General features: G+C 40.7%; 1 protein-coding gene across 2 annotated transcripts in view; it reads right to left on the reverse strand.

The window, feature by feature from the left end:
• The window catches only part of LOC121883413 (mitochondrial import inner membrane translocase subunit tim16-like), a 116,231-nt gene that overhangs the window by 7,213 nt on the left and 96,065 nt on the right, over window positions 1-12,953 (reverse strand). The window contains exons 10-28 of one of the 2 annotated variants that reach the window (XM_042391658.1): window positions 8,693-8,747; window positions 8,368-8,425; window positions 8,102-8,247; window positions 7,874-7,972; window positions 7,677-7,781; window positions 7,338-7,497; window positions 7,046-7,221; window positions 6,764-6,872; window positions 6,563-6,649; window positions 6,289-6,431; window positions 5,960-6,064; window positions 5,634-5,719; window positions 5,310-5,451; window positions 5,108-5,197; window positions 4,843-4,959; window positions 4,555-4,690; window positions 4,269-4,360; window positions 3,997-4,083; window positions 1,103-3,044 (exon numbers count right to left, since the gene is read on the reverse strand). In XM_042391658.1, the coding sequence (XP_042247592.1) occupies window positions 3,036-3,044; window positions 3,997-4,083; window positions 4,269-4,360; window positions 4,555-4,690; window positions 4,843-4,959; window positions 5,108-5,197; window positions 5,310-5,451; window positions 5,634-5,719; window positions 5,960-6,064; window positions 6,289-6,431; window positions 6,563-6,649; window positions 6,764-6,872; window positions 7,046-7,221; window positions 7,338-7,497; window positions 7,677-7,781; window positions 7,874-7,972; window positions 8,102-8,247; window positions 8,368-8,425; window positions 8,693-8,747 (2,002 nt within the window). In that variant the 3' untranslated portion in view covers window positions 1,103-3,035. Of the gene's footprint in view, window positions 1-1,102; window positions 3,045-3,996; window positions 4,084-4,268; window positions 4,361-4,554; window positions 4,691-4,842; window positions 4,960-5,107; window positions 5,198-5,309; window positions 5,452-5,633; window positions 5,720-5,959; window positions 6,065-6,288; window positions 6,432-6,562; window positions 6,650-6,763; window positions 6,873-7,045; window positions 7,222-7,337; window positions 7,498-7,676; window positions 7,782-7,873; window positions 7,973-8,101; window positions 8,248-8,367; window positions 8,426-8,692; window positions 8,748-12,953 lie in introns of those variants that run through there. The other variant, XM_042391660.1, reaches the window with a different exon arrangement.

Consider the following 12,953-nt stretch of genomic DNA (forward strand, 5'->3'; position numbering starts at 1 on the left):
ATTTAGGGGACCAAGATCAGCTTTAGAGGCATTCTGGTAAACAATGTCAGTGTAATCCGTTGTTCTATTAAACTGCTGCTAGTTTGAAACAGTTAGTATATTAAATTAATGTGTCAGAGCAGCTGTTCTGCAATAAACCAGACTTTGAACGTGACCCTGCACAGGATAAGATAATAATATAGTTTAAACCATAATATAGTTTCTGATTGCTTCAGTCATTTCATTTTAAAAGTGCTGACCTGTCTGCCATCGATGTGGTTTCTACACCACAAGGCTGATCACAAATCAGCTTTTTATTGTATTTATTTATCAAACACCATGCTTATTGATCAACATAAAAACAGCTGTTAATGAGTCAGAGTTAGCTCAGAAGCCCTATTTAGTGAACATCCATTACCAGATGTTATACAATATCATAAACAATATACAGACCAAACTCCATTTATTTATTCTTCAGAATCAGAATCAGATTTATTCACCAAGCATGTTAACACACACACAAGGCATTTGGCTGTTGGTGTCTCTCAAGCAATGCAGACAATGTACATATTACTTACAGAAAATACACAATATACAAGCAACATTCAGATGATATAAAAGACAAAAAATATACATAAAGTTCAAGTGTGTGTGGTATTGCAAACAACAATAATGTGCATCACATATGGGAATTGTGATGTATGAGTATTTGTATTGAATTTTTGGCAAACTATACATGTATTTATTTAATTTCCTTATTTTGTTATTTATTTATTTATGTACTGTATGCACCTAAAGTTACTTATGACATAACCCAGACTATTTGCACTACTGTATATGTAGTTTACAGTGCGTTTGACCTGTGTATATACATTGTTTGTATGTGTGTGTGTATATATATGTATATATATATATATATATATATTTGAGAGCGATTGGAATTGAAAGTGATTGGAAGTCAAATAGCTTTTGTGTTCAAACATACTCGACTAATAAAGCTGATTCTGATTATTTATTTTACATGTCACTTAAGGGCCCCCGTAGTCTCAACCAAAGAGACCTTGATGCTGACAAGCTCAGAAATCACTGCAGTTTATGAATATTAATCACACAAGGACAAGTATTAATGGATTCGAAAGGTGTTTATTTTGCGAGACAATATTGAAAAAAAAAATCCACAAACCATTACTCAAGTAAGACAGTAAAAAACAAACAATGCTTTACTCACTGTATAAAAAGGAAGTTTCTTTTTTTTACACAATGGAAGGCAGGTTAATATCCAAAAATTACAAAGTATGGCGTTTGAGAATCACAAGCACATACAGTACACATCATCACACAAACACTGACGACACCTGCAGTTCATGTGTACAACATGATGCGCATGACCATGCGTGGCTGAATTGGTTGGTTTATTTCAGTCCATCAGAGGTTGTAAACAAACTCGGTTGGTTCAAGCCTGGATAAATGATGATATTGCTATAGCCCTGATTAGGAATTACATGATGGCTGTTATGGCTGCATTGTAAGTTATTAATACTGTAATGTTATTGTTTCATACACACCGTGATTGAATACTACTAATAAACATCGGATAAGAAAATTAGCTCATTTAAGTGAGGAATACCCCCCAAACAGTCTGAAAACCGACAAAGATCATGATTAAAAGTCCAGCAAACAAGAAACTAAGAGAAACAATCATCTTTAAGTGTACAAAGGCCCCTTTAAAACTCCAAAAAGGAGGTGGTTTGGCTTTCAATGCATAACAACCAAAAGACGAAAACATCTCATTATAATTGACCTTTAACCCCTACTTATTACTATTCTATTCCTAGATGTCAAAATATTCAAATAAATCTAACTGGCACAAATACAATAACACATTATCATGTTCAAATGGCGTTATTCTAACATTTGATAACAAAGAAAAGTGAACTTTATGTTGTTGTCATAAGAAATTCCAGTTCAAGGCCAAACATGAACACTGGTGACCCTGTTGTATCCTCACTGTGGTGTTTGCATCTGAAGGCTTGAACATGTTACAGTAATCGTGTGTGTGTGTGTGTGTGTTTTACCTGAACAAACAGGAAGACAAGGTTTTTTACATCAGATGCATGATGTTCAAGATCCACATTACATTATTCAAAGACACAATCTGACTGAGCGTGCTCACATGACTGACCAGTAGGAAAAAAGCAAGCAGTGGTCCACTATGGAGGTAAATGTGCACACGGATAACAACTTTGTACACAACAATTCACAACCTGGTATCCCGTTATCAGAAAATAGCACAATGGGCACAAGCATAAAACCATTATTTTTTAAATATTAAGACACCAGAGTGAACTATCATGCTCATAGCATGACCACATACCACGGACACGAATAGAAGCTGTGCTCAAATCATCATCCAGTTTTTAAAAAAAAAAAAAGTTTGCTTGTTTGTAGACAGTGTAACCCATGATTAAGAGTTAACTGGTAATGTAACATGAGAGCAGAAGTATTATTGCTTTGGTTACCTGCAGTTTTCATTGACTTGGAATGGTTATTTATCTGTTGACTGGAACTATATTATACAAATCAATGGACAAGAATTGTCTGGTATTTATTGTTGTATCATCTTGTATTGTGGATTTTTTTCTAAATACTGTGAATAGTGTGACATCATTTTATAGTAACAAACCAATTAGTCAGATTTATCCCAGAATATGATTTTAAATATTTATAAATTCCAGCTGAAAATGATTTTCATATCAAATTTCATGCAGTCTGATATGATGAACATCAGCTTGACAATGTGACATTTGATTTTCAAAACCCAAACATATTGTGATACATACACGCCTGATATCAGAGGTTTTAGTTATTGTGATTTTTTTTTTTAAACCGTTTAGACTTTTACATTGTACAGTATTCTTTGAGTGTGCAGGAAGGCTGAGATGTAGCTGATAAAGCTCAAGAGGACGACTGGGTGGCACAGCACACACGAGTGACTCTGGCTGGTCTCTCCTCTGTCGTTGGCACCATGACTGAAGCAAAGGAAGGCGACGTCCCCTCTAGTCATCCTGGAAGACAGAGAATACAAAGTCAGATGACAGAATCAATATCCCATAGGTCCCGAATGTCTCCATATTTACATAGTAAACTCTTGACTACATTTCTCCATTTCTACAAACTTCAGGCGATTATTTGCTGTTATCATCTATCAGATTTCAATGGAGCTGCATTGTGATGCTATGATGATAATACACACTTGTGTTGTTGAATTTAAGGATTATAAGCTAATTATAATTAAAAACAACAAAATGATGTAATGCATAACAGTGGAACACAGTTCACTCTACTCGACATCAAATAAATTATTTTATATGTGGTTTTCCAAACATTTGCCGTATCATGCTACACATTGATATTATGTGTAATATTATTTATGTGAAACACCAGAGACTGTGCTGAAAATAAGTTCAGATGAGTTGTATTTCTATAAATATATTATAATATAGCAATAAACCAACATTATAAAACCAAAACTCCTAATTATAAAAACAAAACATGTAATAACAGTGGGATATTGATTTTAGTCATATCGCCCAGCCCCCATAACCTATTCAATAACTTGAAAATATCCGTATTTATCAGTCATAAAGGTTTCTGAGTTCCCAAAGAAACCCAAATTCAAATAGTTTGGAGATTTGAGGCTAAGACAGCTTGCCATAAAAACAGGATAAACTCTTTAACCATAGGAAAGAGCAACCTCAGAAGTTCAGATGAATCAACACAATGTTGATTATGAGACACCTTTTCTTGCAGAGATTTTGTAGGCTGCAATGAATTGTACCAGGTTTCATAATGTCGAAAATGACACAGTAGACGCTCAGTGTGTTGTGTGGCAGGATGTGTGTCATTACTGTTAAAGCACACTCTTTATTTTAACATCAATACTTGACAATTGGAAACAGAAAGGCAGAAAAGTTGGGAGACTTCATCTTCACGGCTGCTCCCATTACGTTCACTCACCCACTCGTCCTCGTCGACCCCCTCGAAGGACTCCTGTGGCAGCGGGTCATCCATGTTTCCCAACTTGGCCACCATGGCGCTCAGCAGCTGGGACACACACACACACATATTCAATTTCAACATACATCAGGGAAAAGTAACCAGAAACTCTTGCTTCTTTTATTCAACAACCAAGACATGTGTATGAGGATTTCAACATGTTTAATATGCATAATGGAAACCCGACATATGCTCCAGATGAGTTGTACTGGATGACACCAGACAGGCCTCACCTCCTCTTTCTTCTGTTCATCAGTCTTCTCCTCCAGGTAAACAGACGAGGGCAGGTACTTCCTCACTGGAGCCTCTTTGGGGGCCTCACTCACTGAGAAAACACACACACACACACACACATGCACGCACATAGCATCAAGACACCAAGACATACCCACTGCTGATATGGCGACTGTAGTGGTAAGAAAAGATGTGGATGAACACAAACAAATCTTTCTATGCTGTGTGTTAGACAAGGTCATATGGTGTGTATACAGTATGAGACTCTGTGGTTCATGTTCACACCTGGCGTCATGTCTTTAGGCTTCAGGCTGATCTTTTTGTGTTGACCGTTGGAGCCAGAGAGCCAGGCAGAGGCGGTCAGTGCCGGTTCCCACCACACTGCTGTGTCTGAGTACACATCATCCTGGAAAAACTCTTTCTGGAGACCCAAAGTGGACAGGAGGGGAGAGTTATAGTGGGGAATGATAAAGAAACTTATGGAAAAAGCCGTGGCCATTACTTATAAATAACGCTCAGTAGGGAAGGTATGCAGTGTTCCCATGTGTCCACTAGGTGGTGGCGTTGGCTCACCTTGACACGTGGCACTCTGAAGGCCACCGGCTCTATGGTTGTCTTGGTGAGCATTAGTCCCATAGCTATCTCCACATCACGCACATTACACTCTGTCTTGGGAAGAAAGGCCAAGCCCTGCAGAAATGATACAACCAGGTTATCTACTAGAGACAAAAAACAGACTGCTAAGAGTAAGCATGTATGCAGATGTGTGGTGACTGACTGATACATTAAAACATATGAAAAAGAAAAGTAAGAAAAGTAATGGAGATCAGCCCAGTACCTTATGTGGCTCAGGAGAGTTAAAACTGCTGCAATCAACAAAGTAGGGAGTCTCAGGGACCAGCTCATAAATGTGCACTCGGGTGTCGCCCTGGAAAATGGATGAAACATTTAAATGTTACATCAAATTTTTATTTTATGCAACATGAAACTTGTGGCAACAATGGCTGTTGATTCCATCAAGTAGTTGTTAATGCTCTTACTTTTCCAGTGAGGATGACCACACTGGTGTCGGGGTCGTAAAAAGGGATGAGTGTGGAGGGGGAGACGTCCACAGAAGTGCTGGCTATGGCTCCGGAGGACAGGGATTCAGCAGAATACAGGTAGAGTACTCTCTCGCTGCGACTGCAGAGGCAAGACAAGAGGGTGGATTAACTCAGGGTGAATGTTTTAATATAATAAAAGACTTTGGTAGAAAACTCACACAACTTTATATTGTTAAAACCGCCAGCAAATGTCACTGAAATCACTCAAATATATATATGTGCCTGATTTATACTTTAACACGGTCAAGTTGTGTTCAGTACCTGTCAAATCCTGACACAAGCAGGTATTTGCCCTCACACACCCACACCACACGAGCTCCTCTGTGGCCCTCAGGACCTGGACCCTCCTAAAAACAGAAAACAGTAAATTTACGTGTAAAAGAAAGAAAGATGTATTGATGGAACAAAAAAAGCTATGTTTTGCATTTCTTTCTGTGTAAGAGCACCTCTTAGTTACCCCAACTCACCATAAATATTAACAACTCAAAGTTGTTAATATTTAAGTATCAATATGAGAGGGGATTATGAGACAAATCTCATCTCTTTATGGCTGTATTCTACCATATTGCCCTTTGTGATGTACGTACCTGCACAGGTGAAGTGGACTTGCGAGGGTCATAGATGCGAACTTTCCCATCTTTGCACACTGTGGCCAGGAGCTTGCCATCTGGGCTCCAAGCCATGCCAAAAACCTGAACATGAACCACAAGAGAGGGCAAGAGGAAGAAACTCAGGGGTATTCAAAATAAACATTTGACATCTACAACTATGATCCTTTCTTAACAAACTTTCCTTAATTTATCCTCTCATCATGGCTGAATGAAAACTTTTTAAACTCAGACTGAGCATTGATTTAATAGTTTTTCAGTAGTCTTGTATTTCAAGATTAAAATTTAAGTGGCTCCTGATCACCCACCTGGTCCTCGTGTCCAGTGAGGAGCTTGACCTGCTCTCCGCTCTCCAGGTTCCACAGTCTGACTGTGAGATCATATGAGGAAGATACCAGGAGTCCACTGGCCAAAGGGTGGTACTTGATGGAGTAGATTTTCTCCAAGTGGCCTACGAGGGGTCACAGCAGCTGTCAATCAGCTTGACTTTCTCTTTGTCAGACTTGTCAATCAACAATCTATTATAAAGAAAACTGAATTCAGGTGATTTCAGTAGTGTGCCCTTTGTGGAGGCTATCCTACCTTGCAAGATGAGGTCAGGCTCAGTCAGGGTCTCTTTCAGCCCTCCCTCTGGTACCTGCCACACCCGGATCTTTGCATCATCACCAGCTAGCAAGGTCAGAGAGGGAGACAAGCATCACACTCATGCACTTACAGTAATAACACAGACAATGAGCAGTCCAGCATACAGCTCAAATATATACAGTAGACGCATTTACCCACCCACAGCGAGCCGTTGTGTGTTGAAGGGATCCCAACAGAGGTCAGACACATTCACAGAGTTTTGGATGGTGGGGAAAGCTGTGTCTGGCAGCCTGCCTGGCTGAGCACGCTGGATAAATATATAACAAACATACAATAGTCTCATTTTCTAAAATAATTCAACCAAAAATATCATCTTGTACATTAGTTTTAATGGGATAATAGAGAGACTCAACCTGGAGACACTCTGCATTTTTTCTAAATCAACATGACTTCTCAGTCTGTTTCCAGCTGCTTCCATACCTCAAGGATGGCGATCTGGCCCCCGGAGATGGCGAGGGGCACTGCCACACGTTGACGGTTGACACAGAAGCCGTCAGACTCGCCCGGTGTAGTCAGGTTGAGGCCTCGTATGTTGGTGATGTGTGTGTCTCTGTGCATCACTGCACCCTGGATGTGACGGAACTTGGAGGTTGGCCCTGGATCAGAGGTCATTTTAAATAAACAGCATTGTCAGTGAAGAAATGTGAATATGAAATGACAAACATCAGAATGAAGATATGTCAGGTGTGTCTGTCTGTTTGTGTGGTCATACCCAGCAGGCTTTGGATAGTCTTGGCATTCTGGCTGGGACTGGGGGAGGGGAGGAAGCCTGAGGAGAGGCCGGAGGTGGAGGAGGGAGAGCGGGACGGGGCAGCGCTGCTGCTTGGAGTGCTGAGAGGACTGCTGGAGATGGAGCAGCCACGTGCCGGATCCTGTTTAACAGAATGTTATGTGTCAGAAAAGAAATCGTGTAAAATTTTTACTATATCATCTCCTGACATGAAGTCAATAACTCCTTAATGATGAGATGCTTATAGAGAATTTAATCCTTGGTTAGCTAAAAGTTGAGACCATTTCATACGAAAACATTTTCTACAGATGTGTCTCTCACCTCCTTGCTCCCCCCACTGGCCAGTTCCTTCTTTGCAGGTGTCTTACTGGCTGGTGGAGCCTTGGGTTTGGGCCGTTTGTCTGGCTGGAGGCTGACTTTCTCCACCTGAGGGCAAACAGAGCTAATTGTTTGAAATGTCTGTACAATGTAAAGACTGGAAAAAAACTTGTTACTGACATGGAGTGTGTGATGTTTACCTGCTTGTTCCCTCCCTGCCACCACTCGTCAGCAGACATAGCCGGTGTTGTGCCCACTGTGTCTGGGTAAAGGTCTGCATGAAACTCCTGGCCTGAATTCTGGAAGATACACACAGCACACACACACACATGTGCATGAAAACACCAATGCAAACATGTAAATTACTTGCATGTGTTATGAATCTGCTGTGTGTGCGGGCATGTCAGCAGTGCTGTGCTTTTGCGCACCTTGCGAGGGACTTGATAACTGATTGGCACAATGCAACTGTCTGTCAGCTGAAGCACACGCATCACTTCGCAGGACATGACATCCAATGCCAGCTTGGGTACCATGGCAACCCCTCGTGTCGAGACATCGGTCAGACAGTGGCTCACTACGGAAATAAAATTACGAGATGAAAAACATGATAAAAAAAAAGCAAAGAAAGGGATCAGACACTAGGAGGGAGGCTGTGATAATCCGAACAGAATGATAACAGATGACCAACTCTTACCTTGAGAGAGGAAAGGCTCCGAGGCAGAGACTTCAAAGCAATCAACCACAGTGTCTCCCTGTGCAGAAGAGAACATCAGTAAATCATACACTGTATTACAAAGCATGACTGTTTAATCTGTTGAATCAGAGAATGAAATACTTCAAACTTAATCTTCCGTCAACCCAAGATAATTATCAGCACAAAAATAGAATCTAAATCACAGAAATGACGGTTGACCTTTAAATTACGTAACAGTCCAAACTGCTGAAGCCCTGATTGCTATGTAACTACATAAAACTTTTAAGGCCTAAATATTTACATAGACGGTTGATCTACATCTTACCATGCCAGCCAGTATGAGCAGACCAGTGTCGTCATCAAACAGAGGGATCAGCGTCCTGAAAGGGCAAAGAGGCAAAAGAAGGAGAAGAAAGGAATGGAGAGAAAAACATTCAAATTAAGATTAGAGTTTGCACATTGATTATGCACACTTACTATCACACAAACTTTTAAATATGTCACAGTGTCTAGTTTTATTACGGCGCCACTAGATGGAGCAAAATGCCCAATTGGGGGGCAAAAGTGGGCACACAGAAGTTTTTCCATAAATTTTCTGTGCAGGGAAACGGAAGGAAAAAAATGTTCAACATGTTCAGTTAAACAAATTCACAGTCAGACTCAATCATATTCACTCAAAACCATTCACTGTGATTTCATTTTACACCATTAAAGCTATAAAGCTTATTATAAAGGGAAAAAACAGCACTGAGCACATGAGGAATCATAGTTAAACTAATGTCTTGTTCATTATGAATTAATTCAATGATCGTTTCTTCAATTAACTGATGCATTTTAGTCAACAAAACGTCAAAAAACAGTGAAAAACACCCATCGTCAATCTCCTACAGCCTGAGTTGACATCTACAAATGACTTGTTTTGTCAGACGAACAGTCCAAAACCCAATGATATTGAATTTCCTGTCACATAAGTCCAAGAAAAGCAACAAATCCTCACAATTGAGAGGCTGCAACCTGATAATGTTTGACATTATTGCTTGAGAAATAATAATAACAATAAATTGTAATAAATTAGAATAGTTGCTGATAAATTCTGTCGATCGATCGATCCAATAGAGTAACTGTTATAGCTCGACCTTGGCCCAGGCAGGCCTCATGAAGGCTACAGTCACCTGCCTCCTCTCATGATCTGAGGTAATAAGATTGAGGAAACTGAATGGGATTTTAACTAAATGGGGAAAGTACAATTGGCTGGAGTAACCAAACCAAACAGGAAATCATAACTTAGACAGAGGCATACTTGCCCAGGAAAGGCTGGCAAATCTCCCTTTTATATTCTCCCCGTACTGTATGCTCAGAACTCTCTCCTCTTCCCTCCCTTCATCAACAAGAGCGAACAGTCAGCATACTGTATTATTCTCCAGAGCTGGTCCAGAGTCAGAGGAAGAGGACAGAGTGCTGGCTGATCTAACCACTTCACATCACAGGGCTGAGACAGGCTGACTGAAGAGGAGAGGCATTTCCAGTGATTGGCTTATGATGACGACCTTGTGTAATGGTACTATTCTAGAGAAACGCCACTCGGCTGCCTCCACATCAACTGAGAATGACAGAGCGGTGATGTAATGCTCCAAGTATGACAGCATAATGACAGACTAAGTTTGGGTATCTTAAGCGACTGCTCAGGGTGACACGCGATGGCTTATACTGCGTGCGAGAGTGACAGAAAGAAAGAGAGTGTGTGTGTGTCTATTTGTATGAATTTGACACTTGAAAGAAAAAAAAAAAACGGATGAAGATTTTCACATTTTGACAAACGAACTTACACGAGTCTGTTACTAAAAACTAGCTGCAATGATCCTGCGGTTGTAACAGCTCATATCCTTTTTTTTCCATTTATGAATCTTTTCCAAGTGAGAAGGATCATTTTCATTTTAGTCTTTTGTCACATTTTAAGAAGTAATTTTGCTCTCTGCAGTTTCCAGTAATTGCAGTCAGAGAAACCACTGAATGCCAGTCATGACTGTGAATCTGTTACATTTTTTTTGATAAACTAGCCTGCCAAGTGGAAATTATCCAGTATCCAATATTCCTGAGTTAATCAAATTAGGCTATACAAAGCTGCTGCTTTACATGATTGCAGAATGATTGACAAGAGGGACAAGTAGTCTAGGTTATTATGTGGCGCCGCACATAGACTTTAGCATTCTGTATCATTGAGTACATGCTAAGGGGCATCATTTAAAAAAATCATATAAAAAAAAGCTTTTTATAGTCAAGCTTCTTACTCTGACATTATTGTAACTTTTTCTCCCCATTCACATAAAACTCTTTGAGACAAATTTGCGACTGCATTTTTGACCACAAATGTCATAATAATGCTTTTTTTTTTTTTCCATCCAAAGTATTCATGTCATATTGAAGCAGACACACATGGAGCTGGCTTGTTATCAGGAAGCTCTCTATTTCACCCTCACTGTCTTTGCTTCACCAACAAACTAGACCTGTCCCAGACCTGTTCCTCTTCATGCCTCTTACATCTCTCCCTCCCCTCTATCCACAGCCTGTGAAGTCAGCGAGGGGCGGCCACGCTTCGTTAGGGTGACTGTGTGTTCCCATGTCCGAGTCAGTCCGCAGGGAGTCCCTAAACACCTCCATTCCCACACCCCTCCGTTCTCGCTGCCTGCCTTCCTCTCCCAAACTCTTTCCCCATTCCTAGTCAACAACACTACCTTTCACCCTGTGCTCTCTTTATGCCTCCAATCCCAATTATTCCTCTAAATTGCCATCACTTTCTCCTCTCCTTATCTCTGCTTTTCTCACACTAAACATACAAGTCAAACAGCCACGTAATAGGAGCGGAGCTTTATCACTGATAATGGCCTCTGTTTACTATCACTTTCATGCTCCACCTCACCAGCCCATTTTCCCACACAGGAAAACACATTACACATGCAAGCACGCATTCATGCACACAGATGTACAAGCACACATACATACATGTGCTAATAACACAGCTTAATAACGTGTGGTTATATGCTCACGCAGGGTTAAGTGTGGGAGTAAGCTCGTTGGTGCAGATCACAATCACATGGGCTGATTGTGAATGAAAAGAACAACAATTACAGACCTCATTCATACTCTTAGAAGAGATGTCATAAATAGGTGTGTGTGTGTGTAATACTGAATCCGGCCTGACACACTAATCCAGACATAAGCTTTATTCAGTTCAGTAGGTGTGTGACTGAAACAGGTTTAACCACACACACGTGCTAATTAGTCATAAAAAAAATGATAAATCTTTTCTGAGTTACAGGATAAGAGAGAGAGAGAGAGAAAAAAATCATCTGGATAACATGAGCAACAGCTAAAAAACACTCCACCAGGAAAAGATTTAACTCCATAAAACGACAATTTAGTACTTCCAAGTCTCATACTGTCAGGGCTATCTGCTTCCACTAAAGTCTCAACACCTTTCCAACTCTTCCACCACTCAGCGATGAGCCCCCTGATGCTCCAGAAATCCTCCTGGCTTCAGTCTGTCACTGGCACTCCGCTCCTATCAGAGTTTACACAAGACAGAAAGCGAGGGAGAGAGTCCGTCTCCGCGCCTCGTCTGCCATCGCTTCACGCCGCTCTCTCGCACAGACTCAAACGCACATCATAAAATGACCTTCTGCCCATGACAGCAGCCTTCAGCACCAGCAGATATGATGGGTATATTACTCTACTCTAATGTGCATCTGTGTGTGGGCATGTATGCCAGAGCCTGAGCCAGCCCAGGTATATTATGATTATGAGAACGTGTTGTCGTTTGATAACGCAAAAGATACTGGAATGACTGACTAATGGAGGGCCAGACAAATGGATATGATGATAGACAGATACAAAAAGGGTGTGTGTGTGTGTGTGTGTGTGTGTTTAAAGCAGGGAATGCATGTGATAGGGCATCTGTAGCTGAGATTATGGAGAAGAGAAAACCTACAGTTGACAGAGTTTGACCGAGCAAAAATGTCTGTGACGACAACAACAACAACAACAACAACAACAGGCACCGCAATCAAATGACTGAAACACACACATACACACACATACACAAAATCCTTCCAGAAACACATTAAGGTGAAGAGATAATCACTGTATTATGAGAAAACGTTGCGGTCACACATGGTTCATTCCTGTGCACGCACCATCTATGTGCTTACCAGCGTGACAAAATATGAAAAAGTATGCGCACAACACACATGAACACACACACCAACACACGCTGTAAGCTTGTGTGAGCACATATAGGCAAGTCGAGGCGCGGTGATAGCATCGGACACACACAGCACCGTATTATGTACAGTATATAGGTGAAGCTAATGAAAGCAGCCTGTAGAGGTATAAGGTTATGGGTTGAGCTATAGCAGCTATGACCAGATCAGTATCAGTCAAAGGGACCTTTCTCTGTCATATGAGATCATGACCTTTAGCTAGACCAGACGTAGTGCTAAAAACACACACTAGACAGCACAATAAGCTCCAGCCAACCAGGTAGGTGCTGGTCAGAAAGTAGAGAAGAAAGAGAGAGGAGCCGTTCGTGG

Source organism: Thunnus maccoyii, chromosome 18 (genome assembly GCF_910596095.1).
Source record: "Thunnus maccoyii chromosome 18, fThuMac1.1, whole genome shotgun sequence".
Lineage (NCBI taxonomy): Eukaryota > Metazoa > Chordata > Actinopteri > Scombriformes > Scombridae > Thunnus > Thunnus maccoyii.